Source organism: Colobus angolensis, unplaced genomic scaffold (genome assembly GCF_000951035.1).
Source record: "Colobus angolensis palliatus isolate OR3802 unplaced genomic scaffold, Cang.pa_1.0 Scaffold230, whole genome shotgun sequence".
In the NCBI taxonomy this organism is placed as follows: Eukaryota; Metazoa; Chordata; class Mammalia; order Primates; family Cercopithecidae; genus Colobus; species Colobus angolensis.
Window position 1 is genome coordinate 6,345,313 of NW_012115489.1, and position 17,535 is coordinate 6,362,847.

The 17,535-nt window shown below is 40.0% G+C and overlaps 1 protein-coding gene and 1 long non-coding RNA gene across 4 annotated transcripts in view; one reads left to right on the forward strand and one right to left on the reverse strand.

The window, feature by feature from the left end:
* Positions 1-13,702, reverse strand: part of TTC33 (tetratricopeptide repeat domain 33) — a 44,357-nt gene extending 30,655 nt beyond the window's left edge. The window contains exons 1-2 of one of the 3 annotated variants that reach the window (XM_011944409.1): positions 13,557-13,702; positions 4,625-4,846 (exon numbers count right to left, since the gene is read on the reverse strand). In XM_011944409.1, coding sequence (XP_011799799.1) covers positions 4,625-4,845 — 221 coding nt within the window. In that variant the 5' untranslated portion in view covers position 4,846; positions 13,557-13,702. The remainder of the gene's footprint in view (positions 1-4,624; positions 4,847-13,556) is intronic. The other 2 variants (XM_011944410.1, XM_011944408.1) reach the window with 2 other exon arrangements.
* Positions 13,703-13,707: 5 nt separating this feature from the next.
* LOC105513524 overlaps positions 13,708-17,535 on the forward strand; it is a 34,459-nt gene continuing 30,631 nt past the window's right edge. Inside the window, exon 1 of the long non-coding RNA XR_001002041.1 lies at positions 13,708-13,903. This is a non-coding gene — a long non-coding RNA (uncharacterized LOC105513524). The remainder of the gene's footprint in view (positions 13,904-17,535) is intronic.

Sequence of the window (17,535 nt, forward strand, 5' to 3'; positions counted from 1 at the left end):
CCAGCCTGGGCAACAGAGCAAGACTCCGTCTCAAAAAAAAAAAAAAAAAAGAACCCCATGAGGCAACTGCAAGTGAAGAAATATATAGCCAATCAAGGACACAGAATAATTAGGACCATTATAATAGTAATAATAATACTAACTAATACTTACTGAGTATTTACTATGTGACAGGCAATATATTAAGTACATTACATATGTAAATTCATGTCATCATCACAACAGCGTTATGAGGTAGATATTTTTTGCAGAAAAGGACACTTAAACACAGAGAGGCTGAATAACTTGCCTAATATTGCAGAGCTAGTCAACAGCAGAACTAGTATAAGAAACAAGGCCATCTGGCACTAATGCCCAGACCATAATTACTACATTGTAAAATCTGTTATTTTCCTATTGTATAAACAAAGCCTTCTGTACACAGAACAACAGGGGAATGGGAAGAGTAAGAGTTATGAGAAAAAGAATTCTGCCATCCTTGTGAAATTAAAAAAAGAGAGAAAAAGAATAAGACCCAGAATAGAGCAATTATTATCAAGTGCCATATTCTCATTTGGGAGGAGGGTGAGAAAATTTTACTCCCAAAGGCCCTTTGTGGTTTGGGTATGAAATAAAATATATTCTCAGAATACTATATTCTAATTTGGAGTTCTTATCCAAATGATATCATGCAGTAAATCTATAGATATCATGCAGTAAATGGTAGCTAGCTTACAAAAACCTTTTTAGCCACAATATAGACAAAAACATCACAGTTTTATAAATATTTACTGAGGGCCTAGTAAGTACCACAAATTATTCTAAGAGCTGAAGACACTATACAAGTTAGATAAATTCCTTACTATCCTGGAGCTTACATTCCTACAGAAGAAAAACAACATATAAACAAAATACACTAAACACACTAAATAAGTGTATACAGTAACTTCAAAAAGGGAGAAATGCTAAAAAACAAAATGGGCTGATGTAATAGAAAAAGGGTGAGTAAGGGATGTTACTTCAGACTTGGTAATCAGAGAGGGAACTGCTGAGAAAATGACAAATGAGCAGAAATCCAAAGGACAGGAAGACAGGCATCAGAAAACCAGAGAAAAAAGGTTTTCAGACAGAGTCATAACACAAAGTTGTACAGTAACTATGTTCAAAAAAATGAAGAAGGCCCATCTGGCTAAAATATAGTGAAAACAAGCACAGTTTAAGATGAAGTTGATTTGGTAGGCAGGGACTCAGTCTTTTTTAAATCTAATTTAATTATTCTTCCTTATATTACTTTCAATCAAGTTTAATAGCCTGTTAAATATTTTTTGGCTGGGCACGGTGGCTCACACCTGTAATGTCAGCACTTTGGGAGGCCGAGGCAGGAAGATCACTTGAAGTCAGGAGTGCGAGACCAGCCTGGCCAACATGGCGAAATCCCATCTGTATTAAGAATACAAAAATTAGCTGGGTGTGGTGGCACACACTTGTAATCCCAGCTACTTGGGAGGCTGAGGCAGGAAGAATTACTTAAACCTAGGAGGAGGAGGTTGCAGTGAGCCAAGATCACGCCACTGCACTCCAGCCTGGGCGACAGAGCAAGACTCCACCTCAAAAAAATATATATCTTTTTATAAAAAGTTATTTTCTAAAGCAGTATATACATTACTCAAAAATAAATGCTAAAGAGCAAAAAACTTAATCATGTTACAGTGTTCTCCATCCAAAACAAAGCATCCAATCCCACTGGTTTTAGTGAAATGACTCAATCTTTTCGACATACAGGCAGAAAACAAAAGTTATTGTGTTTGTCTACGATGCTGATCTCTCTTCTCTGTCACAGGAAATTCAGAGGGAATCCAATGGCAATAACAGAACAGCTTTTCCTTCCACACATTAGTGTGGTCCAGGAAAACAGCAAAGTTAATGAACTTTTAACAGGCATTTAGAGGAGTTTCTAAAGATGTTTTATGGATGTACTCAAAGTATTCATAATTAAGGAATTACATTTGGTTTTCTTCTAAGACACACTAGTCAATCTTACAGAGTTCTATAAGATAAAAATCTTTATGCCTAAAATACCACAAATGAGAATTCACAACCTAACATTAGGTAGTTAAGTTAATTGATCTTGATTGTTATTTATTTTCCACCCTTTATTCCCAATTTGAGATGCTAGTATTTCATACCTTAAGCACCATTTTAAGTTTTATATTAAAATATAATAAAAGATTATACCAGAATCAAAAATAAAAACAGACCTAAAAGCTAATACATTGTTTCCTCAACTTTGATTCATTTTTACAAAAATTATTAACAAGATATCTTATCACCACTCTTACCAGTTTTGTTTTGTTTTTAAGGAACAAAGAAAAAAGTGCTTCTTGCTTAGTATTACTTCATTTTCTTTTAAATTCTCAAACTCTTCAACACCACATGGAAGATACTAGTCAAAGGCACACAGGCCTGATTTTAGATTTCTGGATGATCTGAAGTGTATTCTGTCCCAACCAAAGGCCTATTAGGCTACTATTTCTGCTGGTCATACATACGTCTTCTAAAAATCATGTATTTATTCAAATCAACAATTCTCATACTGTCAAGTGTAATTTTTCTCATATATTTTCTTCGCAGAAGACAATGCTTTAAGATTTTTATAAAAATATGGCTCTCAACAGATACCAAACAGAGCAAAGAGACAGACATAGGCATAATGTCTTTCTAAAGGCTGCACTAATAGAGAGGGCAATATAATATTATTTTTCTCCCAATATGATGCAGTATAAAGCACAAATGTTACCTATGACATATACTTGCCAAAAATATTTAGACTCTAAATTTAATCTCTACACCTAACTTTCATTTACAAGAAACACGAGATAGAGGAACAAATTAAATGACACACACAAGGAAACAATCAAATAGAAAATTGGTCTGGACTCTTCCATCAGTCAGTGTCATGGGGGATAAAAGTAGAAAACCCAAGGAGGTCAAAAGACACTAAAGAGACATAATAACCAAATATAATGTGTGAACTCCTTAGATCCTGGTTTTAAAAACATATACTGTAAAAGACATTTGGGGGAAAACTGGAAAAACCTAAACAGGAACTAATATTAGATATAAAATTGTTAATTTTCTTAGGTTAGGTAAAAATACGTTAGGTAAGATAACACCCTTATTCTTAGAAGAAACGTGAGGAATTAGGAGTAGGTGTTATAATGTCTGAAACTTACTTTCAAATGGAGCAGCAAAAAAACCTTGTAAATACGTAATTATGTATGCCTGTGTATATGTGTGTGTGTGTATGCATGTGTAGAAAGGCAAGGATAAAGCAAATATTAAGAATTGTTGAGTCTAGATAGAGGAAATATGGGATTGTCCTATTCTTTTGTTTTGTTTTGGAGACAGTGTCTCACTCTGTCACCCAAGCTGGAGCACAACAGCAGAGTCACAACTCACCGTAGGCTCAACCCCTGGGCTCAAGCAATCTTCCTGCCTCGGCCTCTCAAAGCACAAAAATTACAGACACAAGCCACCACACACAGCCAGAATTTTTTAAAACTGGAACTGGAATCTTACTAGATATACTATTTATTTATTTATTTGACAGGCTCTCACTCTGTTGCCCAGGGTGGAGTGCAGTGGCAAGATCATAGCTCACCACATCCTCGAACTCCTGGGCTCAAACAAATCTCCCACCTTGGCCTCCCAAAGTGCTGGGATTACTAGTATAAGCCACCACACCCAGCCAATTGTACTATTCTTTAATATAGATTTGAAATTTTTTCAAAAGAAAAAAGGCCTTTTCCACCATAGATTATAGAGACACCATTCTATATTTTCTTCTATTAACTACAGTTTTACCTTTCACAAATTTTTAATCCCTCCAGGGTCCATCTTTGTACATGGTATTAGATACAGATCCAGTTTTATTTTCCTCTATGTAGTAATCCAGTTTTCTCAACAGAATCTACGAAAAAATTTGTCTTTTCCTCACTGACTAACGAAAAATGATTTTTGGTCTCTCTTAAAAATCTAAGCAGAAAAAGGAGAAAAGGAATAAAAAAGTAAGAAAAAGAGGAAAGGAAAAAAGAAATGGGTGCATATAGGAACAACTTAGGTAAGGAATGGCTAAAAATAAATGAAGCTATTATCAAATTCCTGTACAGCAAGTCATATTTATTCAAGTATATAATAAGTAAATGGCAAAGAATAACTAAATCCCTGTTTTTTTTAATGTACATGCCCTCAAAGCTATTCAGGAAATGCCTAATTTACCTGATACATAATGTCATAAGCAGAAAGTTTCCAGTGATAAGACCACCTTTTACTGACCAATCACTTGAATTACATTTTACGTAGCATTTACTCTTTAGGCACAACAAAAATGACAGCAAAGCAGGGACATAATTAGCATCCTGAAAACTATTTTACAAACTTTCATTGCATCCTGAAAACTATTTTACAAACTCTCATTTTTCAGATGACTTTGAAACACCTTATTTCTTTGATTAATTTAGCACCTAAAATAGATTTTAAAAATATGAATTTATCAAAGTCATAACTCTTCATCCCATTACTGACACTGAGCTAGAAAATGTAAGCTGTTCTCCATTAAAAAAAAAAAAAAACTTTACATACATACCTTTTATTTTCAGCCAAACTGGCTCCTTCGTCCTTCAGCTGTTTACTTTTCTCAGCACAGCCTTCAAGAAGAATTTCTTTCCTACGTTTAATGGCATGAAGCCAGTTCCCTTCATCGTTGTCAACTACATCCTTCTCATCAGCAGCTTCAGCTTCAAACTGCTGAGAAGTGACCTTTGAGACCTTCTCACCAATTTTCCTCTTCCACCCAAAGGAAGCCATTCTGGAAAATTAAAAAGAAACAGCTTTAAAATTCAAACTTGGTTCTTTTTTTTTTTTTTTTCAGATGGAGTCTCACTCTTGTGGCCCAGGCTGGAGTGCAGTAGCACGATCTCGGCTCACCGCAACCTCCGCCTCCCGGGTTCAAGCAACTCTTCTGCCTCAGCCTCCCGAGTAGCTGGGATTACACACATACACCACCCACGCCGGCTAACTTTTGTATTTTTACTAGAGACAGGGTTTCTCCATGTTGACCAGGCTGGTCTCGAACTCCCGACCTCGGGCAATCTACCCACCTCGGCCTCCCAAAGTGCTGGGATTACAAGTGTGAGCCACCGCGCCTGGCCCAAAATTTGGTCTTTTATGGAAGTATTCCAACCAATAGGTAAAGAGGAAGTAACAGGATTGGACTATCACCATTTTTCAACCCTAATTAGTGGCTGTAGGCAATAATCATCAATGGCCACTAACATCACTAAGAAAGACAACTGGACATCACACACCTCCTGATGGAGGCAGCATGCCACTCATGAAGTAAGTACTCCTACAAAAATTAACACTGAGTCAGATCAGGCCTCCACCATTTTATAAGAAATATGGGATAAAGTGAAGCGTGTTCAATAACACATCAGAGATGCAGATAGCAAAAAACAGAAAGAAAATAAAGCTGGTTTCTTCAAGAAATAAACCGCCAGAAAAGAAAGAAGAGAAAGAAGGGAAGTAACCCCTAGATTAAGAGAGACTTAAGAGACATACTAACCAACATAACCTGTGGATCTTGTTTCACTCTTGATTCAAAAAACCCAATGAGAAGAAAACTTTTTTTTTTTTGAAACAAAGTTTCCCTCTTGTTGCCCAAGCTGGAGTGCAAATGGCGTGATCTCTGCTCACTGCAACATCCGCCTACCAGGTTCAAGCAATTCTCCTGCCTCAGCCTCCTAAGTAGCTGGGATTATAGGCACGTGCCACCATGCCCGGGTAATTTTTTGTATTTTTAGTAGAAACAGGATTTCATCATGTTAGCCAAGCTGGTCTCAAACTCCTGACCTTAGGAGATCCACCTGCGTCCGCCTCCCAAAGTGCTGGGATTACAGGCGTGAGCCACCACGCCCAGCCAGAAGGAAACATTTATGAAAAAGGAGGAATGGGAACACTGATTTGATATTTGATGATATTAAGGAATTACTGTTTTTTTTTTTTTTTTTTTAGATGGAGTTTCGCTCGTTCCCCCAGCTGGAGTGCAATGGCGCAACCTCAGCTCATTGCAACCTCTGCCTTCCAGGTTCAAGCGATTCTCCTGCCTCAGCCTCCAGAGCAGCCGAAATTACAGGCATGCGCCACCACGCCCGGCTAATTTTATATTTTTAGTAGAGATGGGGTTTCACTATGTTGGTGAGGCTGGTCTTGAACTCCTGACCTCAGGTGATCCACCCACCTCAGCCTCCCAAATTGCTGGGATTACAGGTGTGAGCCACTGCACCTGGCAAATTACGGCTATTATTTCTTTGGTGTGATAATAGTATTGTAATTATGCTTATAAAAAGAACCCTTAGCTTTTAGAAATACAAACTGAAATATTTCATATGAAATTATAAGACATCTAGAAATTATTTCAAAGTAATCAGTGGAGGTTGGGAGTACAATAGAAGAGAAAATATAGATGAAGTTAGATTGCTTTTAATTGATAACTAATGAAGTTGAGTGATGAGTACATAGTGGTCATTGTACTTTTTTCCTTTCATATGTGTTAAAACTTTCCAAAATAAAAAGGTTTTAAAAGATTCAAACTTGGTAAATGACTTAACTCACAAAATTATTGGGTAAATTTTAAAATAACAGATGCTGACTGGGTATAGTGGCTCACGTCTGTAATCCCAGCACTTTGGGAGGCCAAGGCCAATGGATCATTTGAGGTCAGGAGTTTGAGACCAGCCTGGACAACATGATGAAACCCCATCTCTACTACAAAAATTAGCCAGGCATGGTGGTACATGCCTATAATCCCAGCTACTTGGGAGGCTGAGGCAGAATTGCTTGAACCCGGGAGGCAGAGGTTGCAGTGAGCCTGGGCAACAGAGCAAAACTGCATCTCAAAAAAATAAATGAATAAATAACAGATGCTGAACTTCTCAGTAAATCTGCAACGATATACAAATGTAAGAAATAGATAGGATAAATGGAAATCCTGAAATAATTCAACAAATATTTATTGAGAGAAGAGATTAACTCAGGGATCCAAAAATTTACTAGTTGTATACATGGTCTTCAGGATACTAAGAAACACCGGGAACTGTATATTAATTGTATAAAATTCTTTATATCTGTGTACATTTTGGAGAATAGTGTTTAAGGTTTCATTCCATTCTTAAAAGAGTCTATAACCACAAGCAGATTTGGATCAAATGATCAACTAGAGAAATAGAGAAAAAAAGCAATGAACCAAAAAACGTAAAGAAAAGCAACGAATCAGAGGGCTTTATGAAACTACCAAAGAATGGGCATTGTGGGAGTATGGGAGGGAGAGAATTGAAATAGTGCATTAAGTTCGAGCAGGTTTCAAGGTCCTCATTACTGATGCACATGGCTGAAGTGATATATAAGCACAGGCCTATCTCAGAGTTGTTGCATGGTCAGTTCCAGTCCACTGCAATAAAGTGAATAATATCAAAAAGTGGGTCACACAAATGCTTTGGTCTCCCTACGCATATAAAAATTACATTTACACTATACTATAGTCCATTAAGTGTTATAGCACCATCTTTAAAAATGTACATGTCTTGCTAGGCACAGTGGCTCACACCTGCAATCCCAGCACTTTGGGAAGCTGAGGCAGGCAGATCACAAGGTCACGAGTTCGAGACCAGCCTGACCAACATGGTGAAACCCTGTCTCTACTAAAAATACAAAAATTATCCGGGCATGGTGGCATGTGCCTGTAATCCCAGCTACTCAGGAGGCTGAGGCAGGAGAATCACTTGAACTCAGGAGGCGGAGGTTGCAGTGAGCTGAGATCCCGCCACTGCACTGAGCAACAGAGCAAAACTCTGTCTCAAAAAAAAAAAAAAAAGTATATGCCTTAAAAACACTTCATTGCTGAGAAATGCCAATGATCATCTGAACCTTCAGCAAGTCCTAATCCTTTTACTGGTGGAGAGTTTTTCCTCAATGTTGATGGCTGCTGACTGATCAGGGTGGTGGCTACTGAAGGCTGGGGTGGCTGTGACAATTTCTTAAAATAAGACAACAGTGGTCAGGCATGTTGGCTCACGCCTGTAATCCTAGCACTTTGGGAGGCTAAGGCAGGTAGAGGTCTTGAGCCCAGGAGCTTGAGACCAGCAAAACCTCATCTCTACAAAAAATTTGTAAAAATTAGTCAGGTGTGGTGGCACACATCTGTAGTCCCACCTATTCAGGAGATTGAGGCGGGAGGATCACCTGAGCCCAGGAGGTTAAGGCTGCAGTGAGCCATGATCATGCCACTGGACTCCACTCTGGCACACTGGGCGACAGGGTAAGACTTTGTCTCAAAAAAAAAAAAAAAAAAAAAAACAACAATGAAGTTTGCTGCATCGACTGACTCTCCCTTTCATAAAAAATTTTTCTGTAGCATGCAATCCTATTTGGTAGCATTTTACCCACAATAGAACTTCTTTCAAAATTGGACTTGATACTGTCAAACCCTGCCACTGCTTTATCAACTAAGTTTATATAATGTACTCTAAATCTTTTGTTGTCATTTCAACAATGTTAACAGCATCTTCACCAGGAGTAGATTCCATCTCAAGAAACCACTTTTTTTGCTCACCCCCAAGAAGCAACTCCTCATCCTTTCAAATTTTATCATGAGATTGCAGGAATTCAGTCACATCTTCAGGCTCCACTTCCAATTTGAGTTATCTTACTATTTCCACCACATCTGCAGTTATTTCCTGCACTGAAGTCTTGAACCCCCAAAGTTATCCATGAAGGTTGTAATCAACTTCTTCCAAATTCCTGTTAATGTTGATATTTTGACCACCTCCCATGAATCACAAATATTATTAATGGTTATCTAGAATTAGAATCTTTTCCAGAAAGTTTTCAATTGACTTTGCTCAAATGAAGCAGAAGAATCACTATCTATGGCAGCTACAGCCTTACAAAATGTATTTCTTAAATAGTAACACTTGAAAGTGAAAATTACTCCTTGATCCATGGGCTGCAGAAAAGATGCTGTGTTAACAGGCATAAAAACAACATTAATCTTGTACATCTCCATTAGAACTCTCAGATGACAGGGTGCACTGTCAATGAGTAATATTTTGAAAAGAATCTTTTCTTCATGAGCAGGTCTCAACAGTGGGCTTAAAATATTCAGTAAACCATGCTGTAAACAGATGTGCCATCATCCAGGCTTTGTTGTTCCATTTATAGAACACAGGCAAAGTATGTTTAGCATCATTCTCAAGGACAATAGGATTTTGAGAATGGTAAATAGACATTGACTTCAATTTAAGGAGTCAGCCTGTCTTCTGATGCTTTAAAGCCAAACATTGACTTCTCTGCAGCTATGAAAGCCCTGGAGAGTATCTTCTTCCAATAGAAAGCTGTGTCATCTACACTGAAAATCTTGTGGCCAGGCACAGTGGCTCACACCTGTAATCTCAGCACTTTGGGGGCCAAAGTGGGAGGATCACAAGGTCAAGAGATCAAGATCATCCTGGCCAACATGGTGTAGCCCTGTCTCTACTAAAAATACAAAAATTAGCTGGGCGTGGGTGGCGCATACCTGTAGCCCCAGCTACTCGGGAGGCTAAGCAGAAGAATCGCCTGAACCCAGGAGGCGGAGGTTGCAGTGAGCCAAGATCATGCCATTGCACTCCAGCCTGGGCAACAGAGCAAGACTCCGTCTCAAAAGAAAAAAGAAAATCTCATTTAGTGTAGCCAACTTCATCAATTATCTTAGCTAGATCTTTTCTGGATAACATCAGCATGTGCTGCTTTACTTTGCACTTTCATGTTATGAAAATGGCTTCTTAAACCTCATAAACGAACCTCTAGTAGCTTCAAACTTTACTCTGGCAGCTTCTTCACCTCCCTCAGCATTCACAGAATTGAAAAGAGTTAGAAACTTCCTCTAAATTAGGCTCCTGCTTAAGGGAATACTGTGGCTCGTTTGATCTATCTAGACCACTCAGAGCTTCTCCATATTAGCAATAAAGCTGTTTTTGCTTCTTATCATTTGTGTGTTTACTGAAGTAGCACTTTCAGTTTCATTGAAGAACTTGTCCTTTGCATTCACCACTTGGCTGTTTGGTGCAACAGGCCTAGCTTTCATCCTGCATTGGCTTTCAACATGTCTTCTTAAAATCATTTCTAGCTTTTGATTTAAAATGAGAGATGTCTTCCTTTCACTTGAACACTTAGAGGGCATTGTAGGATTAACTGGCCTAATTTCAATATTGTTGTGTCTCAGGAAACAGGGAGACACAAGGAGAAGAAGAGAGATGGGAATAGCCAGTTGGTGGTACAGCATTTAAAACACACATTTATTAAGTTCACCATCTCATATGGGCATGGTTCATGGCAGCCCAAAATGATTACGACTGTTAACACCAAAGATCATCAATTACAGATCACCATAACAGATACAGTAATAATTTAAAAGTCTGAAATATTTCAAGAATTACCAAAATGTAGCACAGAGACACTAAGTGCACACATGCTATTGGACAAATAGCATGAAAAGATTTGCTTGACACAGGGTTACCGTACAGTTGCAATGTGCAAAAACACAGTCTCTATGAAGTGTGATAAAGTGAAGCACAATAAAATGATCCCTGTAATCACTAGAAGGAAGGTGAGAAAAAAAGTGAGGGTGGCTGTGAGGGCATTCACATGGAAAGATCTATGCTAATGGCAGAATTTGGAGGGGTAGGAAAATTGTGAGTCATATGTCTGAGTTCTTAATGAATATGAGAGAGATCCAATAAATCACAGCAATCAAGAAATATACAGGCTGGGCTGGGCACGGTGGCTCACGCCTGTAATTCCAACACTTTGGGAGGCAGAGGCGGGTGGATCACCTGAGGTCAGGAGTTCAAGACAAGCCTGGCTAACATGGTGAAACCCCGTCTCTACTATAAATACAAAAAGTAGCCAGGCATGGTGGCGCATGTCTGTAATCCCAGCTACTTGGGAGGCTGAGGCAGGAGAATCACTTGAACTTGGGAGGCAGAAGTTGCAGTGAGCCAAGATTGTGCCATTGCATGCCAGCCTGGGCGACACGAGCAAAACTCCATTTCAAAAAAAAGAAAGAAGGAAATACACAGGCTGATATAGGTGAACCACAAGCTTTCCACAGGAACTGAGATTTTTTTTTTAAACATGGAGGACTAATGGATTATAAATTATGCTGGGGAATAAGGACAATGCGAACTCTCTCCCCAGACTGATCATAATATAGGAGAATGAGTTTCCCACGTTTGAAGATGATTGTAAGTATCATAGGGAAAGATGGCTGAAAACGGGAAGTGTGGATATTATGGAACAGAAGTTAAAAGGCACACAGTGAGGACAACCTGAGAAAATACAGATCATTAGGAAAGACTCACAAGATATCAGTGTAAGACAAGATTTTAAAAAAAGTCTTGTATTTATGATTATCCCCAATGGTAACAAGAATGATGACCACGTTTTCCGGTTTCAAGTTTCCAAATGAAACTTTCTTTATTCATAATGTGAGGCACCAGGCACTGTGGGAACCCTACTAATACTAAAGGAAACCTAGTGTGTTTACTGGAGGCAAATTACAATAAAAATCATTGATCAAAGGAAAAAAATAAAAAATAATCATTGATCAGATCTGTAGATTATATGAGGGGCTGTGATAGGGTGGGAAGGAAAGGAAAAAGTGAGAAACAGACACACAGATTTTTTTTTAATTCATAGGTCATTCAGACTCCGATTACCCTCCCCATCTTCCAACCCAAACCACTGTTATAAATGCTGGGGACAAGTACAGGTTAAGGCCCAAGGTGGTGGTTCTCAACCATATGTGAAAAAACCATGCACACTGTTGCCTCAGGTGTTTGAGTCATTCTCCTCCACAGATCCCTTGAAACCTTCTAGAGATCAGAGGCTGCAGAGGCCAGGACAGAATGAGGTAATGAGGGTGTGGGAGGCCTGATGCCACTAGCAATCGACAAGTTTAACCTGAAAGAGGGAGACAAAAATACATTCCTCTCAGACAAAAAGAAGTGTTAATACTGAGTGAAACATACAGGCAAGTTCAGGGATGGAGGGAAAGGAAAATGAGGAATTTCATGCCCTAAGCTTCACATTTCTCCAGCAAACAGCGGCTAGTCACCTGCTCAAAGAAAAAGGTAAATAACATATCTGAGTTCTCGAGAAAAACGGAAAAGATCTAAAATAGTCACTGTGGGATAAGGAAAAGCAACAAAGGATAAATAGAGATACCAAACAGTAGTATCAAGGGCCCACTACGGTGAAAAGCATCAATCTGTTATCAAGGCCATTAGCGAAGTTTTATATTTTCTTCAAAAGTGTCTGGAAACCACAGAGTGCAGTCAATTTCAATACACGATAAGTGCTACAAGAGAGTAAACAAAGGATGCCATGACATCAGAGAAGGGACACTTGAGGCTTTCTGGAGGACTTAAGCTTTGAAGAAAACTTAGCCAGGCTTAAAAAGGTGTGTGAATCCTAGAACATGCAAAGCACTTTCTGCATTGGAAAATTTAACACTCCCAGTTGTTTCAGATATCTTAAGCCGTACGAGTTTAGTGTTCCTCTGTGACTATCTGAACATGAAATTAAAACTTCTTATGAAGGAGGGTTTCCTAAGTCTAGTTAGAAGCACGAGGCGCCAACATCCTAGACTTAACATGTTTTTACCAGAGTAAGAAACCATGTGGGTAAACCACAATCACATCGGTTTCATGTTCATGTTAAACTCATGAAACCAGACAAATTCAACCTTTTATACAGGATTATATTTCAGGAATGGCATAACAATTCTAAACAACGACGCTGTATTCTAAATTCCTGTACTGTTACAATGATCCCTATAGTAGGCGCTGAATAACTGTTGACGGCTTGACATTTACCCAGCTGCCAGAGAGGGCTTGTCTTGACTGTGTCTGAGGATGCAGCACCCAAAGGAAAAACCACTACATGAACAAGATCAGGAAATCACAACAGCATCCTTCTGGGTAGAACGAGGTATTCGGAGGTGAGGAATGCAAGAAACGATTTACCCAAAAATGCCACCGCAAGAGAAAAACCAGTATTAGCGACTTTCCCTTCATTGGTCAACAATAATAAAAATGCTCAGAAAGGCTGCCCCGGACGTCACCTGCGCGTGCACGGACCGCCCCGGGCCGCAGACACCTCTCCAGCGGGGAGGGGCCGGCTCGACCCGCCCCTCCCACCTCGCAGCCTGGCGAAGGTGCCACTGCGGGCCCGACCCCCAGACTCGCTTGTCCCTGGAGACCAACGTTAGCGAACAGGCTCTACCGGATCCCGTCGAGTTTCTACTCCTATTCAGAAGGTCCTTTCTGCCCTAATCACAGCACCCACTCGCCTCGTTTTCCTCCTTTTCCTCAGCTTCCACCGCCGACCGGGCAGCCCCAGTTACCTGATAACGCCTCCCAAGGCCCCGTGTTTACATTCTTGCCCACTGGAAGCAGAAATTATCACGCCCAAATTCCTACCTGCCTGCCCTGGATCCCTGGTTTCCTAAGAAACGGGTTTGGCCCACCCCGGGGCGTTCGAACAGTCCACAGAAGCAGGCAAAGGAAAGACGACTCTGTCTTTCTCCTCCGCCAATCCCTTCTCCGGGACCACAAATCCCAGAAGTCACCGCGGCCACCCCCACCGCATGACCTTCTGGGATTTGTAGTAATCAGGGCCACGCGGCTGGGCGCGCCCTCTAACAGCAGCACTGAGTGACCGCAGCGCAGGAGCGCGGGAAAATGAGGCTGCGCGGGCTGAGGAGCTCACAAAGAGGAGCCGCCCCCGCGGTACCGCGCAGCGTTGCGTCCAGTCAGTGGGGAACAAGGTGAGGGGAAAACGATTTTACGGGATTCAAAGGATTAGGATATGCTCCTGCCCCAAAGGGGTTTATAGCCTAGCTGATGAGGTCGGCCAGAGGCAGAGAACAGCGAGGCAAAACTCGGTTATAAAGGGCTCGAGGCGGCGGGGCGGGGCAGCTAGTCAGGGAGGCTCCAGGCTGAACTGCAGCCTTCACGTGAAAGTTACAAGTGAGTTGGACCCGGAAGGCAGAATTACGGCCTGAACGTAGCTGTGCGTCATGTCTTGGAAATAAACGAGCACATGTAACAAAGGTAATCAAGATTGTTAATTTATCCAACTCTCCTGCCGAAAACACTCGTTTTTGGAAGTCATGCTTTCTCAGCCTCAGCGCCATTAACATTTCAAACTGGATAATGCTTTGTTGGGGGACGGGATGTCCTGTGCATTGTAGGGTACTTAGCAGCATCTCTGGTCTCTGTCCACGGGATGCCACCACTAGTCAGTTGTGACAGCCAATGGTTTCCCCAGACAGTGAAATTTCCCCTGGAAGAAAAACCACTCCTCCCACCCTGTCCCGTTGAGAACCATTGATGTCGACCAACATTGTCCTGAGGGTCACCGACACCCTTTCAAAGCCAAAATTATTTTCATACTAATATGAAGACGTGATTTGCCCTTTGCACAATGCTGACGTTTGCACGTGGAAAAGCAATGGTAGGTCAAGGTGCTGGCGCCTCCGCAGGAATTACAGTAATGACACCAAACCGTACTGGGAGCTCTTCTTCACCACCACACGCTCACAGTAAGAAAAATGGGCCGGGCGCGGTGGTTCATGCCTGTAATCTTAGCACTTTGGGAGGTCAGGAGTTCGAGACTAGCCTGGCTAACATGGCGAAACCCCGACTCTACCAAAAATACAAAAATTAGCCAGGCCTGGCGGGGCGCACCTGAATCCCAACTACTCAGAAGTTGGCGTGGGAGGATCCCTTGAGCCTTTGAGGTCGAGGCTGCAGTGAGCCGAGGTCACGCCACTGCACTCCAGCCTGGACGACAGAGCGAGGCCCAGTCGCAAAAAAAAAAAAAAATCTGTCTCCAGCATAAAAAGTTACTTTGTTACTTTATAATAAGTTAAGTTTATTATGACACTTAATATTCTTTGTAAAAACTTGGAAGTCCTCATAAAGTACTTCTGCTGCATATTGAAGTATGATGTATCAAAGAAGAGCTATTGTGAGATGGCATTATTAACTACTTTTTCCTGGAACACAAATTTTACTAAGATGAGTGACAAACCGGTTATTCAGACTTGGGTATTTGACAAACCTTTCTTGAAAAATGAACGAAGGGAATCCGTAACTTCAAAAACAAGGAAAAGGAAAGAGGAAGAAGAAAGGAAAAAAGAGAGAGAAGGAGGGAGGGAAGAAAGAGAAAATAAATTGAGTTTGTTGCCAATGACAAAATTCAAGACTTTAGGCAAAAAAATATGATTTTGGAAAAATGGTATTCACCATAATGATCTTGGCAGCTTCCCAGTATCTCCAGGATTTTGTGATATCAGTCATTATTAGTTGTGACTTTTATTTACATTGTTTGCTTAAATACGTCAATATTTGTGCAGGCTGCCTAAGTGAACCAGTAATATTTGAAAACGATCAATGCATGACTGCAGTAGCCAGGCTCGAAGATGGCATTCAGTCCTGGCATTCACATCCTTATGCACTGCCTTCCTATGTTATACCACGGTTGGTTTGTGTTACTTACAAAAGGCAGAAGTGACCGTTTACTTCTGATATTAATTATGAAAAACACTAAGGTGGTGGCAATGTTTCTTAATCTGCCTAGAGGTTTACATGGTCATGTTTCCTGTATACCTGAAACACTGAAAATTCATTAAGCCAAATACTTATTTGTGCACTTTTCTGTATATATGTCTATGAAAGTCTTAAATAAGAAAACATGTACCTCTCTAACAAGACATCCAGAGGAGGATTTATCTTATGGTCACATTCATAGTGGTCATTAGTTCATAGTAGCCATTAGAGGGAACAGAGTTTGCAGAGCGAGTAAGTGGTGCTTGAAGCTGTGCGCCCTACCTAGCGGTCTTTGCTAAATTTCTTAAGTAACCTAACCCTGATCTCCACTACTATGTTTCAGGGTAGCTCCCACTAAGTTTTTATACTTCACTCACCACTTCTCTCTACTAACTCTGGTCTATGATCTTGATTCACCTAACATATTTAATATATGTCTTATGCTGTCTTTTTAAGACATGATCACTTTCCAAAATCCTTTAGTCGTTATTGGCATTTACAGTAAATTGAAGTTTATTTACAATAAGAGTTCAAAAATTCTGATTTTTCAAACAAGAATTTCTTGGACAATTCTTGTACAGCCAAGGTAAATACCTATAGCAATTTATACATTCCCTAAAAAAAACCTTATATACATTCATAACACTCTTTAGCAGGTTTCTTTTGTTGTTTTAAAGATAACAGTGTCAACAATCTAGCACAAGTCCCTGCCTAACAATGCCATGTGGATACAATATTTAATACTAATTGAATTCTAAACAGTAGTAGGACTATAACCAAATCAAGTGTTAGCAACTGATAAATGGTAGTTGCTTTGGCTTTTATTGTATCTATCATAATGTTTTGTTCAAGTGGTTGGTTTTTAGATGAAATCAAGACTCATGTAGTTGAGACAAAAATCACAATGTTTGAGAACTTAAATGTGGTCAGGCACTATATTTTTTATTTCTAGGTACATTTTGTTGTTGTTGTTGTTTTGGTGGGGTTTTTTTGAGACAGAGTCTTACTCTGTCGCCAAGACTGGTAGTGCATTGACACGATCTCAGCTCATTGCAACCTCCACCTCCCAGGTTCAAGTGATTCTCGTGCCTCAGCCTCCCAAGTAGGTGGGACTACAGGCGCCCGCCACCACACTGGCTAATTTTTGTGTTTTTAGTAGAAACGGGGTTTCACCATGTTGACCAGGCTGGTCTTGAACTCCTGACCTCAGGTGATCCACCTACAAGTGTGAGCCACCGCACCTGGCTGATACATTGTTAAAAAGAAAGGTGCACAGATACTTAGCCTTTTCTTTTTCCCACTGAGTTTTCCCAGAGGTTAAAAAACATAAGTACATTGTAACAGATTATAAATCAAGTTTTTCTTTATTATATCATATTTCTAAATCAAGGAAGTTGAAGTTGTATAATTAAATATACTCTGGTCAAAATATACATGAACCACAAATAGTAACTTCTACCTACCAACAATTTACAGTTACGTTGTATGTGGAATTTCATTCTTGTCAGAACTCACAGTGGAAATAAAATTTCTATTATGGGTGGGAAGATGAGGGAAGGAATTAAGGGAAAAAAGATTTGGACAGCACACACTTTTCTTTCATTCCAAAGGTGCCAGTCAGAACATAGATGCATGGAGTTCCCACATATAGCCACAGGCTACCAAGCAGTAATTCAATGTGAATGGTGTCACTACAACATCAAAAAGAGCAGTGCTGGGCAGAGGATTTTGTATAAAACCATCTAAAACTCTGAAAAACTACAAAAGCATCTCAAGAAAAAGTTAAGTAAAAGCAATGGAGTTTATTTCACTGAAATTATTTTAAATTAGATATGATATATTAAGC